The sequence below is a fragment of the Pan paniscus genome, chromosome 13, assembly GCF_029289425.2.
Source record: "Pan paniscus chromosome 13, NHGRI_mPanPan1-v2.0_pri, whole genome shotgun sequence".
Lineage (NCBI taxonomy): Eukaryota > Metazoa > Chordata > Mammalia > Primates > Hominidae > Pan > Pan paniscus.
This window is the reverse complement of record NC_073262.2, coordinates 60,757,374-60,784,086: the sequence shown is the minus strand read 5'-3', so window position 1 is coordinate 60,784,086 and position 26,713 is coordinate 60,757,374. Positions and strand designations below refer to the sequence as shown.

Genomic DNA, 26,713 nt, shown 5'->3' with positions numbered 1-26,713 from the left:
GCAACTCCTGGTGGCTACACAATGTCCTAATAACTCTCCAGAAACATCCTCCATTCTGTAATTTGCAGAAACTGGAACTGAGTTCAAAACTGGTAGTAACTTCATTCCTGACATAACAGCAGAGAGTCAAATGTGCTCTTCAATGTGTCCTACTTTTGGACACAAAGACTTTGGAAAACCATTGGCCGTGACCATGATGTTTTCACCTGAGCTTCCTCCTTCTATCAAGAATGTTGAGCTATGGAAACTTCGAACTTCTGCGTTCCCCCTTTCTGGTTCCCATTGCATATGCCCTGACTTTCAAATGTTTAGTAAGCATCCTGGAGCCAGGCATCGAACTTGTATTGATTTGTATATCCAAGATTAACAAGTTTGGGACTTTGGAACTGGCTCTGTGACTAATGAATAAATGCTCTAAGTATTATTTTTTCTTACCTGCAAATTAAGAAGATGAACTATTATTTGATCTATTAGATTCCTTCTAGTTCAGACATTTAGTAAGTTAATGATTGTCATTTATTATGTTACGCATTGATAAAATGACAATTGGACTTGTGCTCTCTTTCACACACACGCACCCCATTCAACCACTACTGGAGAGGAAGAATTTTCAAAGAAGGAATCACATTTGTCAATCCCCTGCCTGCCTAGTAAGGCCCATTTCTAATTGGTAACCTTGGCATCACACATATTTCAGGTCTTTTTCCCAGACAGGACAGGATCAGTCTATTGCTGTTTTCATTTCTTACTGTGAAGTTTTACTGCTTATTTATGAAACATTTTTAAGAAACTTACTTTTTTGTCCTTCTCCATTTACTATACAAAAAACAGTTATAGTCTAAAGGTCCAGTAAATGTTGGTAAGAAAAAATTTGCCAAGATGAGTGGATATTCAGTTTCCTTCTAATGTAGATATTCTGTAATGGTTTATTGAATGCACAAGTGAATAACTGAATGGACTGTCCCATTTGAGCAGGTTTCAGGCACTCTTGGCCCAGAGAGGAGAGCAATTTAGCTGCCTTATTGGTGTTGCATAATTTTCCCTTCTTTACAGCAGGTTTTCATCAATGATTGTCCACACTGTAGGGCAATCAATGGATGATGCCTATTCCCTGTGGTAGGAGCCACTTACAGCTTAGTTCCTTAGAATTGCCACCCTGTGCAGGAGATTCTTCCCCTGTCCCCTGGCATGCCTGCCTGTGCCTCTTTTGAGGGTTGCAGTGCCCAGAAATGTGATGGCTTCAGAGTTATTGCTTCAGAATACAGCCCTGTGCAGAGAGACAAACATGGGAAGGCAAATGGGATGCCTATGCACATACGCCCTCATCAGTGTGTGCCCAGCTGAGTCCAAGGGGGAAATGGTCTGCATCTTCCCTAAAACTGCAAATCATTCCCCTTTCATTTTGTCTTAGGACACTGTGTGCTTCCATAACTGTTCACATGTTCTAAATGCAGGAGAGTAATTTACAAGAGCTCAGTAGAAATGCATTAGCAGCTTTTCAGCGAGCTTATTATGGTGTTAAACAGCAGCACTTTAGCAGTCCTGAAAATTAGCCTCCGTGTACTAAAAGCTCAACATTCCCAAAGCTGGGTAAGGGATAGAAGAAGGAAAATTGCCATGGCGGGGATGAGGGGTGTTAACCAGTTACAAAGTAAAGAGAAAGGAGGGGTGCTTTGAGTATTTTCCCCCTAATTTGAATACCTAAGTGGTAACTAATAAACAAAAATGATGCTGCATGCTGTGTTCTGCCCTGGGGGCTTTTTCCAATAATGAACTCATACCTGGACACCTTGTTTGATTGTGTAAGAATGCGAAGCCAGAGGGAAAAAGAACTCCTACATGTAAAAGTTCCCACTTTTTTCTCTAGCCTGCAATGACTAGCTGAAATGCAACCATGTATACTTACACTGATGGCGAGCACAGGCCCGGTTTTGTACATACAGTATCTGTCTGTCCCAGCACAGATGTCTTTTATGTCTTCTTCACCTTCCTCCAACCCGAGCTCCTTGTGCATAAACAGTGCAAATGCTTTCATTCTGTTGGGGCTCCCACCGACACAGACAAACTGTTAATAAAAATAAACAAGGGCCTGCCATAGTAACTGGGATAAGAACCACGGGTCAGTTTCAACTCTAATGTTTTCATTTTACTTTTTAGTTAATTTACTTAAGAACACGTGTAGATGTCATGGTTTATGTTCCATGAATTAGCTAATTTGCATCATCAACCTGTAAATAAAGCAACAGATGCAAAGTTTTTTGCACTAAATTTGTAAAGAAAATCACAAAATCAAAATAAATGTTGATATTATTCAAGGAGGTGTTTCCTGGTGTTTTTGTTTATAGTGAACACCAACCAGCATCTTAAATTGACATAGACAGCCTATTGTTGAGCATTACCATGACATATGCTTAGGATGTAAGTTCTGAGGCCATAGCACGTGAGTGATGTAAGAGCAAAAGGAGAACTACCAGTTTTAGGTATGTTTTCTGATTCCCCATCCCCCATCATAAATTTGTATTGTGAAATGGAGTATGTGAACTTAAAATTTTAAAGGAATCATGTCAAGACTTTTAAATTTCTTATTCAGAAGAAATTCTCATGGAACAAGCCTTATTATTGTAAATGTGGGATCTCCCTGTGGCATTTCATCAATTCCAGTGATTTATTTTTGTTTTTGTTTTATTCACATTTTACCTTCTCTGAAATTAGGATAGGTGTTGCAGTCAACGGTGTCTAATAGAAGATGGTAATACAATTTTCTGGCAGTTACTCATACAACAGTCTGTTTAGGGGTACCCTAGCCCCAGGTACCAGGAATGGGAGAGGTGGACGCCAGGGAGAGGAGCAGAGAAGCACTACGGGTCAGCAACAAGAGGGTGAGCAGTAGCAGACTCTCACACCCAGGAGGAAGCACAGGCCACAGCAAGGTGGCAAGAGTAAAGTCCTCCCGGATTCTGAAGTAAGTGGTGAGGAAAATGCAGAGAGAGAGAAGACAACATAGTGGAGGGTCTGCCCTTTGAGGTTAGGTAAACCTGGCTTTGAACTCCAACCCCATCAGTGAGTAAGAAACTTGCTCAGTGTCACACAAATAATCGATGTGCCTCAGAGCATCTCCAAAATAGGAAAAACACAGTACCTCTCAGAGAGTTTTGAAAGAAGAACGTGAGATGGCATATGGCAAAGGACATTGCACAAGTCCAGACACGTTCTCAGTGATGTGCAAATGGTAACCATTATTTTTTATATCATGTAGCAATTTTCTATTCCTGCTTCTGAGCTTGTTACTTTTCCTATATTGCAGAATTTAGTACACATGAAGCTGGTTTGAGTCCTCTAGTGAGGAAAAGGCAGTTGGTGGTATCTGGCTGATGTAGGCATCATTGGACAGAGGACTGGGAGGGCTGACAAGGTCCATCACAGGGATAAAGAATATCTGTCTAACGAAATACCTAACTGAGGTTGTAGAATAGGCGGCCCCATTCACAAATGATTTACTCTAACTATTGGGTGGTCTGAGTACATGATGCATCCTGTTTCCATTTAGCAATAATTCCTGAGCTACACTCTTTCTCAATTAGGGGTGTAATTAACCCTGTATCCACGCCCTCTGCTTCTCTTCTACCCTTAATATTGTCTTTTCTCTGCCTTCTTATGAGTTTCTCTGATGAAGCTTTAAGCTAGTAATGAACTGCAATAGAAGTCTGCCATAAAGACTGGTAGCAAAGAGGTTAAGACCATGGTTTCAGGTGAGTTTTAAACTTGTTATTGATAATTCTTAGAATTTTCTTCTTTGTTGGTATGGATAGTTAAGACTTGGCTCACGATCTAAGTCTAAGGAAATTTTTTAACACAGTACGGTAGTTTGAAAATAACCTCATTGTGTGGTGCCAGTGAATGTAAATTACAACTATTCAGTTTGACCATAAAACCAAAACAGATGTTAGAATAGCTTGTGGTTTGAATTCTCCTTTGAACTGTAGATATTGCTATAATCGACAGGGATTTCTGAATATTTCTGGAGACATAAAGATCATATGCACAGACAGAAGCAGCTTGGTTCTTAAAGCCTTCCTTACTCCTAAATCAGACTCACTAAACACCACCTCTGGACACAATTTTCGGTCTGGCTGCTTTAATGAGAAGTAAAATATGGCTGAAGACCACCAACCAACATTAACCTTAAGTGACACTTACTGTGTTTATGTCTCAAACAAAATGATCAATTGTCCTGGTTTTATCAAAGAAGTTAGAAACACACTGGGAAGGAGTCAGAGGCATTACAAAAATATGTTAAGGATTTTGCCTAATGATTGCCAGAAAAAAACTCAGCTTTAGATATCCCTAGTATCTTAAAAGGCTTAACTATGCCATGTTGTATTAATCTGGTCTATTGCATTTTATGCATTTTCTGTGTTAACAAGGGAATATAAATACATTCAAAATGCATTGCATATTACTAAAATTTCTAGTGAGAGATTAGAGGATACCAGTTAGTGATTTTATAAAAGACATCTTTAGATGTTGATATTGAATAGATAACTTCCTTTTTTTTTTAGAGTTCAATTTATTTATTTTTATTTTATTGCTTGTGTTTTGGTATCTTACATAAGAAATCATTTCCTAATCCAAGGTCACAAAGATTTATGTCTATGTTTTCTTCTAACATTTTATAGAATTAAGCCTTACATTTAGGTCTTTCATCCATTTTGAGTTAATTTTTGAATATGGTGTGAGATAGGGATCTAACTTTATTCTTTAGCATGTGGATATCTAGTTGTCCCAGCACCATTTGAAGAGATGATTCTTTTCACAATAAATTGTCTTAGCATGCTTGTTGAAAATCAGTTGTACATAAAGGTGAGAGTTTATTTCTGGTCTCTCGGTTCTGTTCTAGTGATCTTTATGTCTATCCATATGTTAGACCACACTGTCTTTATTATTATAACTTTGTAATAAGTTTTGAAGTTGGGAAGTGCGAGTCCTCCAACTTTTTTCTCCTTTGTAAAAACTATTTTGGCTATCCTGCATTCCAGGCATTTTGATGTGGATTTTATTAGAAGCTTGTCAAGTTCTGCAAAATAGGCAACTGGAATTTTAATGGGGATTGCATTGAATCTGTAGAATATTTTTGGTAGTATAGTTATCTTAACAATATTAAATCTTGCAATCCATAAGCATAGGATGTCTTCCCATTTACTTAGAGCTTTCAAAATTTCTTTCAATAATGCTTGTTGTTTTCAGAGTATAAGTTTGCACTTCTTTTGTTTATTTGATTCCTGTATATTCCTGTAAGGTCTATATGTCCCACTTCAAGTCGTACAACATTGATTAAAAGTAGATTTTTAAACATTAAATATGTTTACTGTAATCCTTAGAGCAACCACTAAAACAAATAAGCAGAGAAACAAAACTGAAACAAAACAAAGAGATATAGTCAAAATATAACAGATAAATAAAAATGGAATATTTAAAAAATGTTCAACTATCCCAAAAGAAAGCCGGAAAGAGGAATAAAGAAATGGAAAGCAGAGGTTAATACACAGAAATCAAATATAAAATGGTAAACCTAAATCCAAACATATCAATAATTACATTAAATGCAAAGTGTCTAAGCACCCAATTAAGACACAGAGATTTTCAGAATGAATAAAGAAACATATGATCCAATTATATGCTGTCTATAATGATAATGATACAGGCAGATTAAAAGTAAAAGAATGGAAAAATATAGACCATGCAAGCTTTAATCTAATGCTGGAATGACTATATTAATATCAAAATAGGCTTCAGAGCAAAGAAAATTACCAGAGACAGAGGGATATTCCATAACCATAAGAGTCAGTTTACCAAGAAGACATAACATTCAAAGTGTATAAAAACTAAAAACAGAGCTTAAAAAATAAAGCAAAAACTGTCAGAAATAAAATATTAATAAACTCACAAGCATAGTTTGAGACTTCACCTCTCTCAGTAATGCATAGAACTAATGGAAAGGGAATCGGCAAGACTTAAATGTTAGACCTAAAACCATAAAAACCCTAGAAGAAAACCTAGGCAATACCATTTAGGACATAGGCATGGGCAAGGACTTCATGTCTAAAACACTAAAAGCAATGGCAACAAAAGTCAAAATTGACAAATGCGATCTAATTAAACTAAAGAGCTTCTGCACAGCAAAAGAAACTACCATTAGAGTGAACAGGCAACCTACAGAATGGGAGAAAATTTTTGCAATCTACTTATCTGACAAAGGGCTAATATCCAGAATCTGCAAAGAACTCCAACAAATTTACAAGAAAAAAACAATCCCATCAAGTGGGCGAAGGATATGAACAGACACTTCTCAAAAGAAGACATTTATGCAGCCAAAAAACACATGAAAAAATGCTCACCATCACTGGCCATCAGAGAAATGCAAATCAAAACCACAATGAGATACCATCTCACACCAGTTAGAATGGCGATCATTAAAAAGTCAGGAAACAACAGATGCTGGAGAGGATGTGGAGAAATAGGAACACTTTTACACTGTTGGTGGGACTGTAAACTAGTTCAACCATTGTGGAAGACAGTGTGGCGAGTCCTCAAGGATCTAGAACTAGTCCTCAAGGATCTAGAACTAGAAATACCATTTGACCCAGCCATCCCATTACTGGCTATATACTCAAAGGATTATAAATCATGCTGTTATAAAGACACATGTACATGTATGTTCACTGCGGCACTACTCATAATAGCAAACACCTGGAACCAACCCAAATGTCCATCAATGACAGACTGGATTAAGCAAATGTGGCGCATATACACCATGGAATACTATGCAGCCATAAAAAGGATGAGTTCATGTCCTTTGTAAGGGACAGGGATGAAGCTGGAAACCATCATTCTCAGCAAACTATCACAAGAACAAAAAACTAAACACCGTATGTTCTCACTCATGGGTGGAAATTGAACAATGAGAACACTTGGACACAGGAAGAGGAACATCACACACTGGGGCCTGTCATGGGGTGGGGGCAGTGGGGAGGGATAGCATTAGGAGATATACATAATGTAAATGACGAGTTAATGGGTGCAGCACACCAACATGGCACATGTAACAAACCTGCAGGTTGTGCACATGTACCCTAGAACTTAAAGTATAATAAAAAATATTTCTTCTTTTCCAACATTAGCCTTTAATTCTATAAATTTCCTCTCAGCACTCTACCCACATTCTGTAGATATAATATGTTGTATTTTCATTTTTCCTCAGTTCAAAATATTTCCTGCCTTCCCCGGAAATGTATATCCTGCTTTGTTTGAGTGGAGAATTTTATAAATGTCCATTAAATTTGAATAGATAACTTCTAAGGATCTTCCACCGTATGTATTAATTGTCTGAATCTTTCTAGTGAGTATGGCAGAGATTGATTAGCTGTTCACCTAAACAGTTTGCTCTTCTTTCTGGGCACCCAGCTAAACTTAACATCTCAGCCTCCTTTCCAGTTAGACAAGGTCATTTGTCTGGGTTCCAGTGACTAGAATTTGAGCAGAAGTAATGGGTACCATTTCCAGTCCTAGCCCATAGAAATCTCCCATCCTACAAGGAGGATGTATTGGTGACCCTACCTATTGTGGCTGTCATCTGCTGGACAGGTGTTGACACACTGGGAAACAGCAATTTATGCCTTGAAGGAAACAATGACAATTATGGAAGGAGCCTGGGTCCTCGGATCACCAGATGTAGGGAAACCATCCATCAACCAAGAACTCCCACCTTGTACCTAATGTGAGTGAGAAGTAAACTTAAATTGTATTAAGCTACTGAGATTTTGCAGTAGCAAGTAGCAAAAATTTTTAAATATGGTAAGAATATGAAGGAAATAGGAGTGATTGCTGGAGTCTGAAGTTTCAGCTTTATACACCCAGAGTTCTCCTTTCTTGGAAGATAATGGTATTAATAATGATTATCATCTCTGTGAAGACAAGCCTGAGTTTTCAGGTACTGATGGATTATGTCCTCTTTTCTTAGCCAGGACTGCTGCCCTGGGATTTAAGGAACTCAAGAAATTGAATGTAGAATGTTCTCATTCAAAGAGGAGAACATGGCTGGAGGAAGGCAAGTTTCTGAGGAAACCATCTATGAGAATAAATCAGACTTTACACGCTGCCTTGAAAAAATTCTACTTCAGATTAAATGGCCAGTTCTGAACATTTGGAGCTAGGTTACCTGCTCCTCAATTTAGAAACACACACACACACACACACACACACGCTTTTGCCTCCTATTCATCAAAATGGCTCAATCAGTAGAGTTGCTGTTTGATGGGATAAAACATGTTTGAAACAGAGCATGTCTTTTTATCCAAAAGATAATTTACTGAAGGTTCACAACCAGGTGGGTGGTGAATGTATAAGGTTGGATAGTGGTTATGACAGACAGTGTGTGAGAATAAGTGCTGAACAAAATCTGGACAGGCAGACGTGAAGGTCTGTTTCCTGGGATTATAACCGAGATGAGACAACTATGTGTGTGTGCGTATGTGTGTGTGTGTGTGTCTGTGTGTGTGCGTGCATGAGAGAGATACATACATGTGAGTCCCCTTATTTTTATCTCTAAAACAAAGCTTTCCATCCCAATAATTTCCCAGAAACTAATACTTGGAGTACTAAAAAGTACTAAAACATAGTGCTTTTGTTTTTTTGTTTTTGTTTTTGTGTTATTTTGTTTTGTTTGAACAGAGAAAGAGCCATTATTTTTTTATCGGAGAAACCTAAGGTTTAATCTCAGCTATTTGACTTACCAGCTGTGTTGTGCCTATTACAGACAAACATATATGTGTTATAACACTATGTATATATTTGAGCCTGTGTTTTCTCATCTGTAAAGTGGAGATAATAACTACTTTAGTTGCTGTGGGGACTGAATGTACCATTTGCATGTGCCACACAGAGTCTGATATATAGAAAGCGCACCATAAATGGTAGAGGAGACACAGACACCCAAGATATGTAGATAGCAAATCACTTTCTGTCTCAAATATATATCTCAAGTCTTTTAAATGTATTAACCAGCTATGTGCCTTAGTTCATTAATTGTGAAAAGTCTTTCAATTAATCAGAGTCATCCCTAGACAAGGGTCCTGGGATATTATTGAGAGGCATGAACCTCAAATCTAACATTTGAGTTCTGGTACAATCTGGTTATTGAGTATTAAAGACCGCCTTGATCAATGACTCTTGGAGCATAAGTAAACCAAAACAGCAGCAGGGGAAGAGGTTACATTGAGAAGACAAAGCGCTAAATAGAGGCAGGCCACACAAAGGCAAGGAGCACAGCCTGGAGAGGAGTGAAGACAGGGTGGGTCACCTCACTGCCAGGACACCCACCCACGCCCTCACACCTTCCTTCCTAGGAGAGAGGGAGCAGGAGAAGGCCACTCAGCACCTACTAATCATAGGCATCATAGATCTATTTCTTCTCATTTTCCCATCTTTTTTTCTTTCCTTCCCTCCTTCCTTACTTTCTTGTTCCCTTCCTTTTCCTCTGCCTCCAACCTCTTCCTCCTCCCCTTTTCTCACCTGCCTCTTGACCCACTGGGTAAGTGAAAGAGCTAGGATTAAATAATTATGGACTATCCTGAGTTACTGTGACTCAAAGGGTCCTCCTAGTGCAATGAGCAAGAACCCTAGAGATTGGACTTGGAAGAACTTAATCCAGGTCTCAGCACTACCACTCTATGGTGTAACTGTAACCTTCCTCCACCTCTCTGAACTTAATTTCCTTGTTTTATGGAGAGAGTTAATATCTGCTAAACCCATCCAAAAGAGCTAAATCTGCAGATGTTAGTGAGATAGTAGATGTGACGCTTTTATTTTTGTTCTTGTAATTGCTAAAGAAATGAAAAAGTCAGATGAAAACAGCGCGATTCTCCATTAGTGCAACTGTAAATAGATACAGTCTTTTGGAAAACAAAAGTTCTTTAAAAATTCAGTCTCTTTGACCATTTCTGTGAATCACCCTAAGCAAATTGGCCTAAATGTAGAAAATCTTTAGTTACAAAATATTCATTTGATTCCTGTTTATAATGGAAAATATTTTAACATAAAACTCAGTAATAGTCTCTATAATGTGTGGTACACCACTTAACACCCATAAATGATATGTTTCAAAAGAATGTAATAATATGGAGAAATGTTAATGATGTAAACCTAAATGATGAAGTGCAGAATGCAGTTATATAATTACAACTATTTTAAAGTCTATTCATTAAAAATGATTGAAAGAAAAAAATGAGTTGATCATGTCTATGTTTAGGTGGCAGGACTATTGGGTGTTTTTTAACAATCATATTTTTTGTATTCCCTATTTTAAATAATGTACACAAATTGCTTATATAATTAAAATATGTCAGATAAATAATGCAGAAGTACAATTTTATGGTAGTATTTAATAAATAATTTGTATGAAATATTTCTTATGAAACAAAATTCTTAATATGAAATATTAGATAATGGTTATTTCCCAGAAGTGAAATAATATTATATTGTTAGTTTTGTTGGGTTATTTTTATGAGTTAATAAAACGAGAACTAGTGAGATTAAGCTATAAATGTAGATGTTAAATAGTGAGCTGAATCTGTTAAAACATAATGAATTCTCAACACCCAGCAGTATTGTCAATAAAATTATATTTATCTCCAGGGGCCAGAGTAGCCAAATAATATGTTTGCATTAGATTTAGTTTGGGAACCTTTATGTCTTGTTGAGGTGGAAATGATTGTTCATGATATACACATTCCAAATTGTTTCAGAGAATGAGTGTGACTTCAGTTCCTATTGGGACTTCGCTAGCCAAAGGTGTATAGATTATTTTGGCAAGGTAAGAAGAAAAATTAGTAGAGAAAACTCAATCATTTTTCCTGAAATTAGAAATATTTTTACCTTTACATCTCCAAACATTGCTGGTAGGTTGTGTGTTTTTGTTCCCAAATCCAAGTGATAGAGAATGTCTTCATCCATCAAATCCAAGTAAGGATTTTTAACGTGAACAAACCTTTTTCTGGAAAAAAAAATTATACAAAGAAGATATAAAAGAATTTTGAGAGAAAGCTCACAAGAAAGAAAGTCTGAACATAAACCTTCCTTTAGGGTTAAATTATTTGTTGAGAAGCAATGTAGTATAACAGTAATTATGGCTAATATTTGCTCACACTATGTGCCAAGCATAGCACTGAGCATGAAAATGGCAAGAAAACTGCATATAACAAATGCATTAACTCATTTGTCCCATAACTGCCCTCTTAGCTGGGTAAGATTAATAATTTAGTTTACGAAGAAGCCAAGGCTTACAGAAGTTGAGAAACTTGTGCAAGATTAACAACCAGTAAATTACAAAACAGCCATTTCTATTCAGTTCTGACTGTAATGGTCATCTAATTTCTTTGCATGGGAGGCTGTGGAATATAAACTACTGGGCTCTGGATTCAGATTGCCTGGGTTCCAGTACAAGTTCAACCATATATATCCTAATTGTGCAACCTTGAGTAAGTTATTTGTATTTTATTTTATCTTCTCAAAGTGTAGCATGCATAACAATCAGCCGGACACTTCATGGACTCTTCTTCTGGAAATTCTGATTCAGTGAGTTGCTGATGTGTGTCCGAATTTGCATTTCTAGCAAGCTCCTCATTGGTCCTGATGTCGATGGTCTATGGACAACACTTTGAATAGCGCTGCCATTGAGGACTCCACCAACCATGCTGAACACACCACTTTCTTTCTACCCCAGTGGCCATGGCCCTGGCTCAAACCCCCATCACGGCAGTGCTAGCTAGAACACCAATCCTTCCTCCCTTTTCTTTGTGAAATACCACGAAATTCAAGACAGTGAGCTGATGACGGCTATAAGAATGACCTTAATTCAATCTAGTTCATATTTATGAAGCATATCATTTGTAGCTTTCGGTTATTTGGATAGTAATCATATGCCACTAGAGTTGTTAGTGATAAAAGTTATCTACCCCCACACCACAGTGGGTCAAGACGTCTTTGCCAAGAACTGACTGAGACTTCTTTGTTCTTTGTTCCTCCATTTCTCTCCACATGCCTGCCCCCTCCCCTCCCCTCCCCTCCCCTCCCTTCCCTTCCCTTCCCTTCCCTTTCAGAGTTCCACTCTGTCACCCAGGCTGGAGTGCAGTGGCCCAATCTCAGCTCACTGCAACCTCCGCCTCCCGGTTCAAGTGATTCTCCTGCCTCAGCCTCCTGAGTATCCAGGATTACAGGTGCCTGCCACCATACCCAGCTAATGTTTGTACTTTTAGTAGAGATAGGGTTTCACCATGTTGGCCAGGATGGTCTCAAACCTCTGACCTCAAGCGATCCACCCACCTTAGCCTCCCAAAGTGCTGGGATTACAGGTGTGAGCCATCATGCCTAGCCTTTCCACATGGCTTTCATTCCATACACCTCAAAACATTTTACCAGGCCTTGTGTCTTTCTATATCTTTATTGATTCTCACTTTGGTTTGCATTAAAATTACCAGGGAGCTTTAAAAACAAAAACAAAAACAAAAAAACACTGGTGACCAGGCACTAATTAATTTAGACACTCTGTATTTTAAATCTAAAGATTTTAAGTATTTTTAAAATCTCAAATGATCTTGGGTGAAGCCAAAGTTGAGAACCCCTGCTTCAGGCCTTTGTCCTTCAAACATCCTCCCCCCTTTCTTCCACTTTTCACCTATCAAATTCCAATATTCCTTTATGGTCCAATTCAAATATTACCTCTTCCGTGAAGGCTTTTCCAAGCATCTTCTCTCCTTGATCAGTATTAATTTTTTTCTCATTGTGTTCCCAAAGCATTTGTTTCATGCTAATGCTGGTAGATAGCATTTCACATTGCAATATAGTTACGTTTCCATCCCTCTAGAAAGACTGCGTATCCCCTGATGCAAGCTATCTCAAATATCCTTCTTGAATCCCTAAGTTTTAACAAATTCTATTGTTGAATTAAATTTAACTGTTCAGAAAGTGGAACAAAATACTATTAATTTCCTTCTCAAAAACATCTAGAGTAATAGATTTTTAATTAGTTACTGGGTCATACGTACCTAGTTTCAAAAATAAAGTATTCCGTGGTGTTAGTACACATTACTACTACAGAACAAGCTTCAAAATCTCAAAGCAAAGGGACATTTCCTTTCTTCTCTTGTGAGGCAAGAATTTATCCCTAGTCCCTTGTTATACAGTGTGTGGTCAGTGAACCAGCAGCATCAGGAACATCTGGGGAGCTCATTAGGAATGCAAAGTCTTAGATTCTACCCCATACCTGCTGAATCAAAATCTGCATTTTAACAAACTCTGTGTGATTCACATGCACATTAAAGTTTGACAAACACTGCCATCAACTTTTTCTTCCAAATTCTATTACACTTTCTGTTTCACTCTGCCAAGACTACTTTCACGACCTGGAAATATTCCTTTGGATTCCCAACTGAATCTATGAATGATTACTCTATAAAAGCGTCTTATTGCTCTACCCTAGAGATTCCAAACTCCAGCTACATATCAGAACCACCAGGGGCACTTTAAAGAGTACTTATCCCTAGACCCTATCTCTAGAAATTTGGATTGACTTGGTCAAGGAGACCTGGGCTTTGGTGTTTTTAAAATCACTCATCTATACACACTCTTCCTATCTTCAAGGAGAAATTCTCCAACCAGCAGAGCCATTAATTATTTTCACTTGTATTAATTATAATACTATTAATTCATTAGGATTAGTTTTCCTTGATGCCCTGTCCCAATGTCTAATGATTTCTCAGTCAGAAAATTTGAGGGACGGTCTATAGAAGTTTCTTGTTTCACTGGGCTCATCCAGAAGCACTTCTAAGATGATCACTTTATCAGTACCAAAGAAAAAACTTGTTTGGTATTTCATGCCAAATTTCTACCCAATATGAATGTAGTTTTGGGAATATTTGATTTTTCCAAAATATATAATTTTTACTAAGTAGGTTTATATGTGTTGTTGAATCTTCAAACTCTTCTTCCTTTTCCTAACACATAGAATAGTCTTTTTAGTAAATCGTGACAAATTACACTACATGATGAGTATTAAATATTGGTAACCAAAAGAAAGTGCTGGCTGAGAAGAAGTCTTTCCATTTGCCATTACCTTCATCTTCATAATTTTTCCTTTTCTCTTTCTCCTGGGCTTCCCTGAAGAAGGGAACATGCAGGAGGCTACCTCTGTCTGGGATGGGCAAATGGAGAGTTTTCTGAAATGCTGACATAATGGAGGCTCTAAGCAAGACATTTCACACAACTCTCAGGAAATCAGAGGGAACCAGCAAAATCTCCTTATGCCTCATGATGATTAATGCTCTGTTGTGTTCTGTTAACCTGGGGCAGGAACTGGAGCTAAATTTGTAGACAGCTTCAGCAATTTTATATCTACCCATGAGATGAATCACATAGACGGTATTTCAGAAGTAAATTCTATGTAAGGTCCATCACGAAGCATATGAAATCACTCCACAATATCCTGCAATACAATTAAACCTCCCTCAGGCACTGAGAGGCCCTTTTAATTATTTCTCATTTGCAGCCCATGGTCTTAGAATTAAGGGCTGAACTCTATAGTGAGTCCCAGGCTGAACCTTGAATTTGTTTACTACTGAAGGTTGGCTAAACTTTTGCATGTTTTTTATAATTTATTTTGCCCCATTTTCTTAGATGAGCCAAACCCTAACCCCCAAAACCAAGGAGTAAAAATGTCATTGAAAATACATTTTCCACTGTTTTTATTGCTTTATGAGCTGTATCCAGTGATATAATCTCTACATTTAAGAAATTTGCTTAACTGTAGAGGCCCATTATCTAATCATTTAATACAAAATCCAAGGAGCATCCATCTGATCAAAACAAATTTACAAAATCAAAATTACTCACCCAACATATGTATTCCTGTCAGATCTCATGGAACTATTGGAGGCAGGTATAACTGAAGCCATTCTCTCTACTATGTGAAAAGTCACTCTTAAATTGATGTCAAGAAAGAGAAATATTGTGACTTGTTATTAAATTATAGACCTAGTCATAATAGTTCAGTTCCCAGTTAGAATGATACCCTCTCTTAAAACAGGTTTTCCTGTGAAATTGCTAAGAAAATTTTTCCTTTAGCATTTTAAATTTTCCTATCAAATAAAAAATGTCCTCCCTGACATGACTTTTATACCACAGCCCAGCTCTCAGAGCAGCACTTCCTCAAGAAGATAGGCCCCCTTTGAAGGTGTGGCATCCTAGCTCTTTGACCAGGTTGGTTAGCTTGTTAACTATTGGTGAGAACTTTCCCTTACATCTGTCCTTGATCCCAGCACAGGTTTGATGTTGCAAACAGGCTTATTTGCTTTGAGACAACTGTATATGGATACGAGTCCTCTTTTGGTTTCTATAACACACCTACCAGGTCTTCTCAAAACTGTGTCCAGTACATACGAGAACTTTCAGTTCTCAAACATTTCAGTTCCCCATCTCCATCCAGCCCCTCGCCAACTTGTTTTCATTCTTTGTCATCACAAGTTAGGAAAGCATCCAAAGTCTGGACCTCAGAATGTCCCTTTATCTGAACTTTGCTCATTCCAGTTCACACAGAAGAACTGATAATTAAACAAAACTTATTTCCCAGGGCCTCTTTCTTTAGTTAAACTGTAGGCCATTGGTAAAATTTATTGAACCAGGGGTTAATCCACATGGAATAATAATACAGCATAGTATTTTCAGAAAACGGAGTCTCTGCCAAGAAAGGCATGAATTCACTACTTTCACTAATGCTTCTCACTTTTCACTTTTGGGACAGAAAAATCTAGAAAACTAGACAACTTCATCCTGATCTTTTTTCTCTTCACTCCCATAGCAATCAGCTGAAGTTCTATGCTGGTGAGAGCTTCAAGAACGTAGTCTCATGGCTTTCAGGCAAATCAGAACCTAAAATGTCTATAAATGTCAAACAGCAGCAAATACAAGACACCTCCTAATATGCTTGGATTTCTTTCCAAGAATGTGCATCACAGTCAAGAATCAAGTGCTCATATCCTAACTGAGTTCTCCATGTTAGAAGATGCTCCTCTTCCTGGTGACAGTCATTCTTGGCAAATTCTTTGAATGCCCCACTGGCCTCCTTTGGTCCATCTTGGTCAGACAACAAAGTTTACAGAATAGGAAGGAAAAAGAATAGGGGACTCTATATTGGGGAATCCATGTAGCCTAAATCTTGCCACTGTTACCACCAACTAGACGTTTGCAACTGTGCCCAGATAGCAAAAAATTCCTGAGGACACTTATCCTGGAAAAGGTAATGATGACTATGAGGCAAAATAGTCTTTAACATGTGTGTTGCCTTTGTAACTTAGAACAGTAGTTCTTGTTGATAGCTTGTATACATCTGTCTCTTACCTCCTGACTCATCTCAGGCTGGTCTACCTGCTGCTCCTTCCCAGGAACCACTGGCAATTTTGAGACTCAACATACTCACTCACTACTGCTGGCACCAGCACACCTTTATTTGATATTCCATGCCATATCTCTCAATTTTATTTTTAAGGTATAATGAGGAGAACCACCAATTTCAATCTGGCATTTACCTCTGGCTTTGAGAGGTAAAAATGTTAGCTAATTAGATAAGTGTTCAGTAATTAATTACCACAGTGAATTAACTAGGTTGATTAACATGTCTGTTTCCAGTGCAGATTCAGTCAACCAGTGATCTTGATCACTAACAGTGCCAGGTAATGCCATCTAAGATTTATGGACCCCATGTAACAACTCGGTCAGACATTTAGGCAAGTAATTGTCATTTGGATGAAGTTCAGAATAATCTTGTGGAATCTATAAAAGTTGATGAAAGTAGAATACTAGTTAATGCCTTCTGGGCAGTCTTAAATTATTCTCCCCAACTTTCAATCTTCTCAAGACTCGATCCTGCTCTTATGGTAGGTTGTTTCTCAGCAATGCTTTTTGATTGACTGTATTGCAAAAGGCCAGTCACCTGAAGAGCAGAGGCAAAGGTTTCGTTTTTAAAAATTATGCACACAGGAGTGCACAAGGCAAACTCAGACCCGGCCACTGGGTAATTTGCAAACAAAGGCTGTGTGCCAGGCACAGCCCATGACTCAGTCCAGCCTTGTGATCAGGAGGGTCTTGCATCAGATCTGCCAAATCCATGCTCCATGGTGTCTTGCCTGAGACAAAACACTTCACTTCCTACCGTCTTCCTTTATGATGCTGGCACTATTGCATTCTCAATTCCATTACAATTTTCTATCTGGCTTAATTTTGTCCCTGAACCTCTAATATTAGAAAAAGAAAGCACAATCTTGATGTACAACTGGATAGCATTTAGGCCTCCCTGAGACCATGCTTTTGTGCTCTTTCCCTGCCTGCTAGACTAGCCCTGGGACCAGAGTCTCAATTCTTAGATGTCTCTCCATGGGGTATCAGCAAAGGTTGTATTGGTTCACCTGAGGCTGCAGCAGGCACCCCTTCCCAGAAGACACTGCCCCTTACACATGCGCACACACACTAGCCTCACAGCCTATGGGAGTAAGGGTGTCAACGCACAGCAAAGTCCTCACATCTCCTCCTTCTTTGGCGGGTCTCAGAGTGGGGATGGGGTAACCAAGAGCCCTTTCCTCCTGCCACATCAGATTCCCCTGGCTCTTCCATTCAGCCCATAGCACCAGCAATGGCTTGAGAGAGCTCCAAAAATGTCCTAAGCTATCCATTCTGAGGCTAAGCAGTTTATATTTTCATTTATTCATTCAATAAATATTAACTGAGCATACACCATGCTCCAGGAAGTCTAGGAAGTGCTGAAGATAAAGGCATGAAAAAGACAGTTCTTGCTTCTTTTCTTGTTCACAAAATTATTGTCAATTCACAAAAATATTGACATTCCATGAATAAAGAAAACGCAAGTTACCACACTCCTCATACTAACCTTCTATATGTTAAAACACATATACTAAGTGTAAATTCAGCATTCTCTCCTTTGTGACAAATAACTAAAACTAATTAAAGATCTTTTGATCTTTCCTTGAGTGTTTATTTTCCAATACATAGGTTATATGTGCCTCAAAACCTTTGTATAAAAGGGGAGCTATTAAGAGTGTACAATTTTTTATGGTATAGATGTGTTATAGTTTAACATTATTACACATATGTGCAAAGAAAATGTACAGTATTTTCTATTAGCTATCCAGTCTTTCTCAGTATACCCACCCTCCTGGAAGATAGAGCAGAGGACAGTGTTTTTAAACTTGCCAATTAACAGCATCTCTGTCTTTGGTTTAAATAGTCTCATTTAGATGATTTATTTTCTTTTAGATATGTGTTCATCCAATTTCTTCCTTGTGCCCACTGCTCCCATCTGAGGTGACACGTACAAAATGGAATGGTGGGGATGAGCAAGGAGGAAGAGAAGGGCTCCTGGATCCATGTGCTCAGTTCCTTGTATTATCCCTTGGCTCTATGTGATGTTGCAGCTCAGGCATTGTCCGCTGTTTTCTCATGAGGGACCTGTGGCTACTTAGGTGTAGTCTATGGGTCCTTGAATGCGCTCACTGAGATGCAGCTGGCCCCATCTGGCCCTAAGGGAGCATTATGCTGGCCCTCCCCCTCACCATCTTGGATGCAGGCCTAAGCTGAATATGGAGATTCTCCTAGAGAATCACAACCTTTCTTAGGCTGCCTCGAAGGATGCAGGCCTCTGGCTCCAGTGTTCTCAGGCTGGCCTATGCCTAGTTGGATAGGGATAGCACCCTCCTCCTTTATTTTCACCCCCAAGGGTGGGTGGTCACCGCAGACCTTGGCCTGCCTCTTGCACCATTTCTCCTGCCCTCTTACTCTCATAATTAAAAGAGGAGACCCTCTTTGTACTTTTTCTCTCTGTCTTATGTGAATTTCCCTTATATCCTATCCTGAGTTCTCTCTGGTTTCTAGCAATCTCCGTGTTCAAGTCCAGACCTAGGTTTTTTTGTGTTAATGACAGTATGAACATATCTAAAATCTTTATTTTTCCTCACATTGCCTTATTAGGGACTCATAATTGCTATTGAAAGAATTCTAATTTCCTACTCTAACTCCCATTCCCCAGCAGATAGATGGGAGTGTGCACTATGAAAAAGGCCATGTATACAGAAAAGAAAAAAAGAGATTAGTATTAGGTTTCAAAGTACTATATTATAATTATAAGCAAGAATGATATCCCTAGGACAAATGCTACAATCCTACGGTGTTTGTTTTGCTCTTTTTTGGAGGGTGTTTCCCTCCACAATTCTGTCAAAATGCACTGCTGTTCTAGGCAGGGCCAGGCAGAGGGGTGGCAGCTGAATGTTTGCACAGATACCTTCCCCCGAGGGTTAGTGTAGTGGAGGCTGACCCATGCTGAGGCCCTGGGGAGGATTGCAGCATCCCCTAATCCTTGCAAAGGACTGCAAGCTCCTGTTTCCAGTCTCAGGAGATGTGGTTATGTTGTAAAAGTTTTAATAATTGTGTATGAGATTTAGAAATACAAAACAATGACATATTTTCCAGGACCCACAAGGCATTGACATCTGGAATCTTTTTAAAGTTGAAATTTGCCTGAGGAAAATTTCTTGATTGACGAAATTTATTTTTTACCAGAATTATATATACACTCTCTATATATATAGAGAGAGAGAGAGAGAGAAACCAGGAATTTCTCTTTGGACAATGATTAAAGTTAAGAAAATAACAAGTTTCAAATTGCGTGAACATTTATTTATAGGCTTTTGTAGGGGTTTGAGTAAGGAGGACTTGACTATTGTCAACCATTCCAGAAAGGGTCTGTCTCCAGGTAAATGGAAACGCCACATAAAAAGTGTCATACTTATCATGCAGTAAGTGATTATTAAGCACCTACTATGTGCTAAGTTTGTTAATGCTCGAAGATGAGTAATGTCTTACTTTATTTTATTTTTTTCTGGTTCATATTTTTTATCATGTTTTTAAAACTATAAAATATTTAATATATATTACAAAGTATTCAGAAAAATTTAACATGTTCTTTTCTACCAGACTTAATGTTAATTTGAAAACATTAAAATTAATCCATGTACAGTTGAAGATTTATCCAATCTCATTTCCTTCCCTTTCTCCCCAGATAAGTAAACATAACCCTAAAGTTGGGAAGTATACTTCTGGTTCATGTGTTTTATAAGTTGAAGTATAGATTATAAAAAAATAGTTTTGGTTCTTCTGTTTAAAAATTTTACCTTAATACTATCCCACTCTACCTTCCTTTACAACTTTGTTTTCAAAAATTTAATATTATATATGCAATGATATCAAATTATTGTTAGGCATAGATCTAATTCATCAGATTACCATATAGTGATCTGTTATATGACATTACAGCAATTTATCCATTCTCCTATTGATGGCCACTTATTGTTTATTATATTTATTTATTTATTTATTTTTGAGACAGAGTCTTGCTCTGTCAGCTAGGCTGGAGTGCAGTGGTGCAATCTCAGTTCACCGCAACCTCCACTTCCCAGGCTCAAGCAAGTCTCCTGCCTCAGCTTCCTGAGTAGCTGGGATTACAGGCGTGTGCCACCACGCCCAGCTAATTTTTGTATTTTTAGTAGAGACGGGGTTTCACCATGTTGGCCAGGCTGGTCTCGAACTCCTGACCTCAGGTAATCCGCCTGCCTTGGCCTCCCAAAGTGCTGGGATTACAGGCGTGAGCCACCGCACCTGGCCCACTATTTTATTGTTTTTTAATAATGGTCTTTGTTCTCAGCCTGTTTTTTCTGGCAACATCCAAATGAAAAGAACTTTACTTACAACTTCCCTGGCTTTTCTGGTGGCCTTTCTTATCACTAGCCTGACTCCCACAGTGTGACCAAAGCGTAAATTCACTGTTTTCTAATGGCTGACCTTAAGCCAACACCAGAGCCTCAGAGTCAACAGAAAACTCTGAACAGCCAGCAAAGGTCATCAGTGCCTCTAGTGGCTTGGTCAACAGAGGGACTTAAGACTGAAAAACCCTTGACTTCTGCATGTACTTGACTTCAATTTTTAGGATGTTTCTGTTCTTAATGATGTTTGAGAAAATATGAGGCACCGCGTGTCTAACAAAAATTCAAGAAAAGCTATTTCATTGGAAATAAAGCATATTTTAAATCAATACCAGTAGGGAATAAAATGTAAAAGCTTTTGTCTAAGCTCGAAATAACCACATTCAACTCAGAATAGAAATCTGAAGGATAAGGAAAAATAATGAAAAAAAAACAGGAAGAATGTCAGTAACAACAGTGGCTAATAGCATTACTCCAGGCCAGGCTTTGGACTAAACAGTTCGACTCCGTATCTCATTTCATCCTCACAACACGTCTGTGAGATAGGTATTATTATTTCCCCAATTTTCAGATGAGGAAATGGAAGCCTAGAGAGGTTAAATGAAATGCCTGAGATCCTATAGTGAGTAAATGGAGATTGGAGTTCAGATCTAGATCTGTGCAGCCACAAAACCATGAAAACTCTTTCTACACCGCTTCTGGTACATGGTGGAGTCCATTAAAGAAGACAAAGTCCAAGGAGAATGGCCTCAACAAGAGAAGGGAATTTGATCTGGGTGTTGAAGGTGAAGTAGGACTGGGATGTAAGGAACATCTCTCTGCCACATTTTACCCTGCTAGTCATCAGGTTGTTGATTTAACTCATTTGTAGGAAAAGAGGGCACAGTTAAACCATAGCAGCTGTGTGTTCTGTGAATGCTGATGAACAAGATGGCCCCATCAAAATGATGGCCCAGTCCTAAAGCTGATTTTAAAGTCTTCTCATTGCCAAATTTTAAATTGACCCTTAAAATGTCTCTCACACACACTTTACGATTAACTCATCTCAGGCTCATCACTTCCCTATGATTTTACCCAAATAGCAGGGCCCAACTCACCACCCTGTCTGGAGCAATTTCTGTCTGCCCCTGAGCTGTCCCTGAAATATTAGTTAAAGGGCATGAGGGCTGAGAGGCTCTGTTTCTGCTGGTCTCCTAGCCTGGCTTCCTCACTGCCTGTGACTGGCCATTCTGGTGACTTCAAGCCTTGGAGATTAAAGCCCGTGTTAGTCTTTCAGCACCTGATGAAAGCGCTTAACCAGATCATGAAGTACATTGGGAAATCAGCCTCCACAGCTGGAGGAAGCTCTGTGAGTTTGACAAACCCCACACTGAAGGGAGAGGGGGTGATTTTCCTGGGAACTCAAGGAAGGTTCAGTCCTAACCTCTAACACACACCACAGATTATTACTGCTGCTGCCCAAGAGGGCTCAGATGGGAAAATAATGCTAATACATTGTGGAGGTGGTGAATTCTAGGCCCCCAAAGTCATGAAATTTCAAAGCTGACTGATTCTAATTTAGGTTTAGCTGAGTGAAAGAGAACAGCATGTTTTATGGAACTCTCTTAACATTACTAAGTGCAATATATTGAGTTAACCATTAATTTTTTTTCTAAAGAAGTAGAAAACCTTGGTTGTATAATCATGGTCACATTGACATTTCTGTAAATGCTTCACCTTAGGCATGTCATGACTTTTCAAAAATGTTATTCTTTTGAACACTTTACTTGGTTTTTTATTTAAAGTAACTAAACAGAAAATACTGTTGCTGTGGTGATTGTTAGGTCTTTGTGACTACTTCATGTTAGTTACTATATTTAAAATTTTTAATTTTAAAATATTTTAAACATAAAGGTACAGATATATTAGATGCCTGTGTAGTTACTACCCAAATTTAACAATTGTTATATTTTGCCATATTTAACACATTTTTTTTTTAAAGAAAGATTTCATTAAAGCCCTGTCACCTTCCTTACTTTAGACTACCTTCACTTTCTTCCTGAAGGTAATCACTGTCCTAAAGGTGAAGAGTTGGTAGGTATGTTTTGGGGTACATGTTAAAACTCGTACTTATAAGTATGTACTTAATAACTACATGAGCAGGTTTAAGGTGTGTGCGTGTGTGTATGTATATGGTATATGTATATATATGGTAGATATGTATATATAAGAATCATATGTATATATAATATATGGCATATATATATAAATGTAACATATACTATATATATTTTTTTAAAACTGGCTTTTTTATGTTGCTTCCAATTTTTTCCTGTAAACATCCTTATGGGTATCTTCTTGTGTATGCACATAAGAGTTTCTCTAATGTGTGGTAATAATATGTTTGCATGTATTCAGTTTTACTAGATAGTATTACATTGCCCTACCTAATAGTTTTACCAAGTTACACTTTTGTCAACAGTGTATAATAAACCCCATTTCCCCATATTGTTGCCAATAAATTTGATGTTGTTAGCCTTATAATTCTTTTGTTAATGTGATGACTGTAAAATGGTATCTCTTTGCTTTATTTCATTTCCCTGATTACTAGTGAGATTAAACGCCTTTATATATGTTTGGCAGTCTTTCAGCTTTCTTCTCCATTCTTTGCCCGTATTTTCTTTTGGGTATTTTATTTTTGTCTTACTAATTTGTAGGAGATTTTTATATATGATGAATACTGATCCTTTGTTAGTTATATATATTGTCCTTTACTTCCAAACTTTCCATGTCATTATGTTTTAGGAGTGTATCAGGTAAACAATACATCAATGGATTTTCAAAAAGTTGTCTTTTATCTATGTTTAATACATTTACAAATACTGTGATTCCTGATATATTTTTACTCCTTTCTTCTTATTTTTTTTCTAATTGTGTGTGTGTGTGTGTGTGTGTGTGTGTGTATGTTTCTTTTTACCGCCTTCCTACATTCTATAGAATGATTAAGTTCTCTGTGCTGGGTGCAATGGCTCACGCCTGTAATCCCAGCACTTTGGGAGGCTGAGGTGGACAGATTACTTGACGTCAGGAGGTTGAGACCAGCCTAGCCAATGTGGTGAAACCCCATTTCTACTAAAAATACAAGAATTAGCCAGTCATGATGGCGTGCACCTGTAGTCCCTACTACTGGGGAGGCTGAGGCACGAGAATCACTTGAACCCGGGAGGCGGAGGTTGCAGTGAGCCGAGATCATGCCACTGCACTCCAGCCTGGGTGGCAAAGTGAGAAAAAAAATGATTACATGATTCTTTGCAGACCCCATTTCCCTCTGTTATTTTGGAAGTTATATATTTTATTTCTATTCTTTCAATAGTTACCCTTACATTTCAACAAGCATACTTAACTTAATACAATTCAAAGCTAATTAATACCTATACTCTTCTGCATAACACAAGCAACTTGGAACAATTTAACTCTAATTACTACTTCACATTTTGGTATAAAGTAACTTAATCTATCTTGTTTTCATCCCTTCCTCCCTTTTAGTCTTATGGTTACCGCTTTGTTGATAGTTAATAATAATTTACATTATCCATGTCTGCCAATGTCTTTGATCACAATTGCTTCTCAGATCTCCTTCCTTCTGGGTTTCTTTCTTTCTAAAGTACATTATATAATAGTTCTTCAGCATGGGCTTTGAGCTGAAAACTATCTTTGTTTTATCCTCATTTTTGAGTGACTATTTAGCATGGTCTAGAATTCCAGATTGCCAGTGATTTTCCCTCAGCACTCATGGGATGTTTATTCATTATCTTCTGGTACCCATTGTTGCTGATGAAAAATTTGTTTTCATCTGCTTGTGTTTGAGTAAGTAATCTGTCTCTTCTTTCTGGTTGCATCTAGATTTTCTCTTTATATCCTGAAGCTTTATTAAAATGTGTTTAGGTGTGACTTTTTTAGAAAATAACTTATTCTCATGGCTCACTGTGCTTCCAAATTATGAAAAAACCTGTCTGTTATCAATTTTAGGAAATTCTCACTATTTCTTCCTGAATAGGTTATCTTCTTCTGGCACCCCTCTTAGATGTATGTTAGGCCACCTCAGTTTGTCCTCCTAATGTATTAACTTCCCTTTTATACATTCAATTTGTCTCTCGGCAATAAAATGAGAAATTTTCTCAGATCTTTCTTCTTCACACACTCTCTGGGTGTGCTTGACCACTCTTAACCTATCTGTGGTTAGTTGCAGTAATGTCCTCAATTATTTACTCCACCCTGTATCTACACCCTATTCCATATAACTATGCAATGCCTTCTCACCATAAACTGGGTAACATTGACTGCTCCTTGACCATGGACTCGATCATGCCATTATTTTGATCAAGAAAATGAGTCAGAACTGACAATGTGCCAGTTGTTCATGCCTTTGCACTTCCCCATTGTCATACTAACATGCCCAGGGTAGTCTGCTGGAGGAAGAGAAGCATGTAAAACGGAGCCCAGGCACCTCGTCACCCCAGTGAGGGCCAGACTAGATCATCCAACAGCCAGCTGAGCCCCAGAAGTGAGCAAGCCCACGAAGATCAGCAAAGTCACTTTGCCAGCCCAGCTGACCCCAGGCACATGAGTAGGAAATGCTTGCTGTGTGTCTTTCAGGACCTATGGCAATAGCATTATTGTGGCAACAGGGTAACAAATATACCATGCATTGAGATTTTTCATTTACTAAACTTTTTCATTTGTAGGTAAGCTAATTATTACTTTTTCAAATTAACCTATATTTAAAAACCGTATCCTATTTTTTCTACATATTTCTGTTTCATCTTTTGTGTATGTAATCATTTTAAACATAGATATTTTATAATTTCTTTCAGGTTGTTGATCTATCTGAAGTTCTTGAAGTGCTAATCTTCCCATTACAGCTGATTTCTCTCATTAGTGTTTCCTCATTTTACCTATAATTTCAATTTTGTAGTCCATATCTATTTTACCATGGGAATCCAGTACACAGAAATATTTGAAAGCATTCCCAGGCAGCAGTTTTGTATTTGCTTCTGCTAGAGGCTACAAGTGTGTCCACAGTCTAGGACCAGTTTGACATTAATGTCTTATTTTAAGGATTTTGGTACCATGTAGGTAGCATAAACTGTCATTCTACAAACACAAGTGACGCGTTACTTCCGTTTCTCACTGGAGACTGTTTTTGTACCCACGTGCCACAGAGACAAACTTTCTTTGCATTTCAAGACAGTCATTGGGATGTTAGCCCTCTTTCACTGAAGGTACAGAGTTTCCCAGTTTTGGCTTAATGTAGAAGTTTCAGGTTCAACGGTCACCTACAAACCAGGACCCTGTGTATACATCCTGCAGAATCCCAGCACCTTGGCACGGGGGCCTATTCCAAGTTTGATCCTCTCTGGGCCTCAATGGCATCAGCTCATGAGCTTACATTCTTCATTTCTAAAACTTGGGGGTTATCTCTTTCATTCCTTAAAGCTAACCCATGCTAGCCTTTAGACAATACTTTTATGTCTGTTAGGAAAGTTGTCCATGTGGGTCAGTGTGCCGTGCTGCTGGCAGATGCTTTGTTTAACAAGCAAAAATAATATTGCAAAAAATTAGAAATGAAAATTTTTTTAAATTTATTTTTAATTACTATGGGTAAATAATAGATGTATATACTTAGATACATTTGATTTGTTTGTTTGTTTTTTTGGGTTTTTTGGGTTTTTTTGAGACGGAGTCTCACTCTGCCGCCCAGGCTGGAGTGCAGTGGCACCATCTCGGCTCACTGCAAGCTCCGCCTCCCGGGTTCACGCCATTCTCCTGCCTCAGCCTCCGGAGTAGCTGCGACTACAGGTGCC

General features: G+C 38.2%; 2 protein-coding genes across 2 annotated transcripts in view; one reads left to right on the top strand and one right to left on the bottom strand.

Moving 5' to 3' along the window:
* Positions 1-15,312, bottom strand: part of LOC100995749 (uridine phosphorylase 2) — a 37,136-nt gene extending 21,824 nt beyond the window's left edge. The window contains exons 1-3 of the mRNA XM_003832702.5: positions 14,941-15,312; positions 10,930-11,047; positions 1,907-2,065 (exon numbers count right to left, since the gene is read on the bottom strand). Coding sequence (XP_003832750.3) covers positions 1,907-2,065; positions 10,930-11,047; positions 14,941-15,002 — 339 coding nt within the window. The 5' untranslated portion in view covers positions 15,003-15,312. The remainder of the gene's footprint in view (positions 1-1,906; positions 2,066-10,929; positions 11,048-14,940) is intronic.
* The window catches only part of CCDC148 (coiled-coil domain containing 148), a 463,587-nt gene that overhangs the window by 347,666 nt on the left and 89,208 nt on the right, over positions 1-26,713 (top strand). The window lies entirely within an intron of this gene.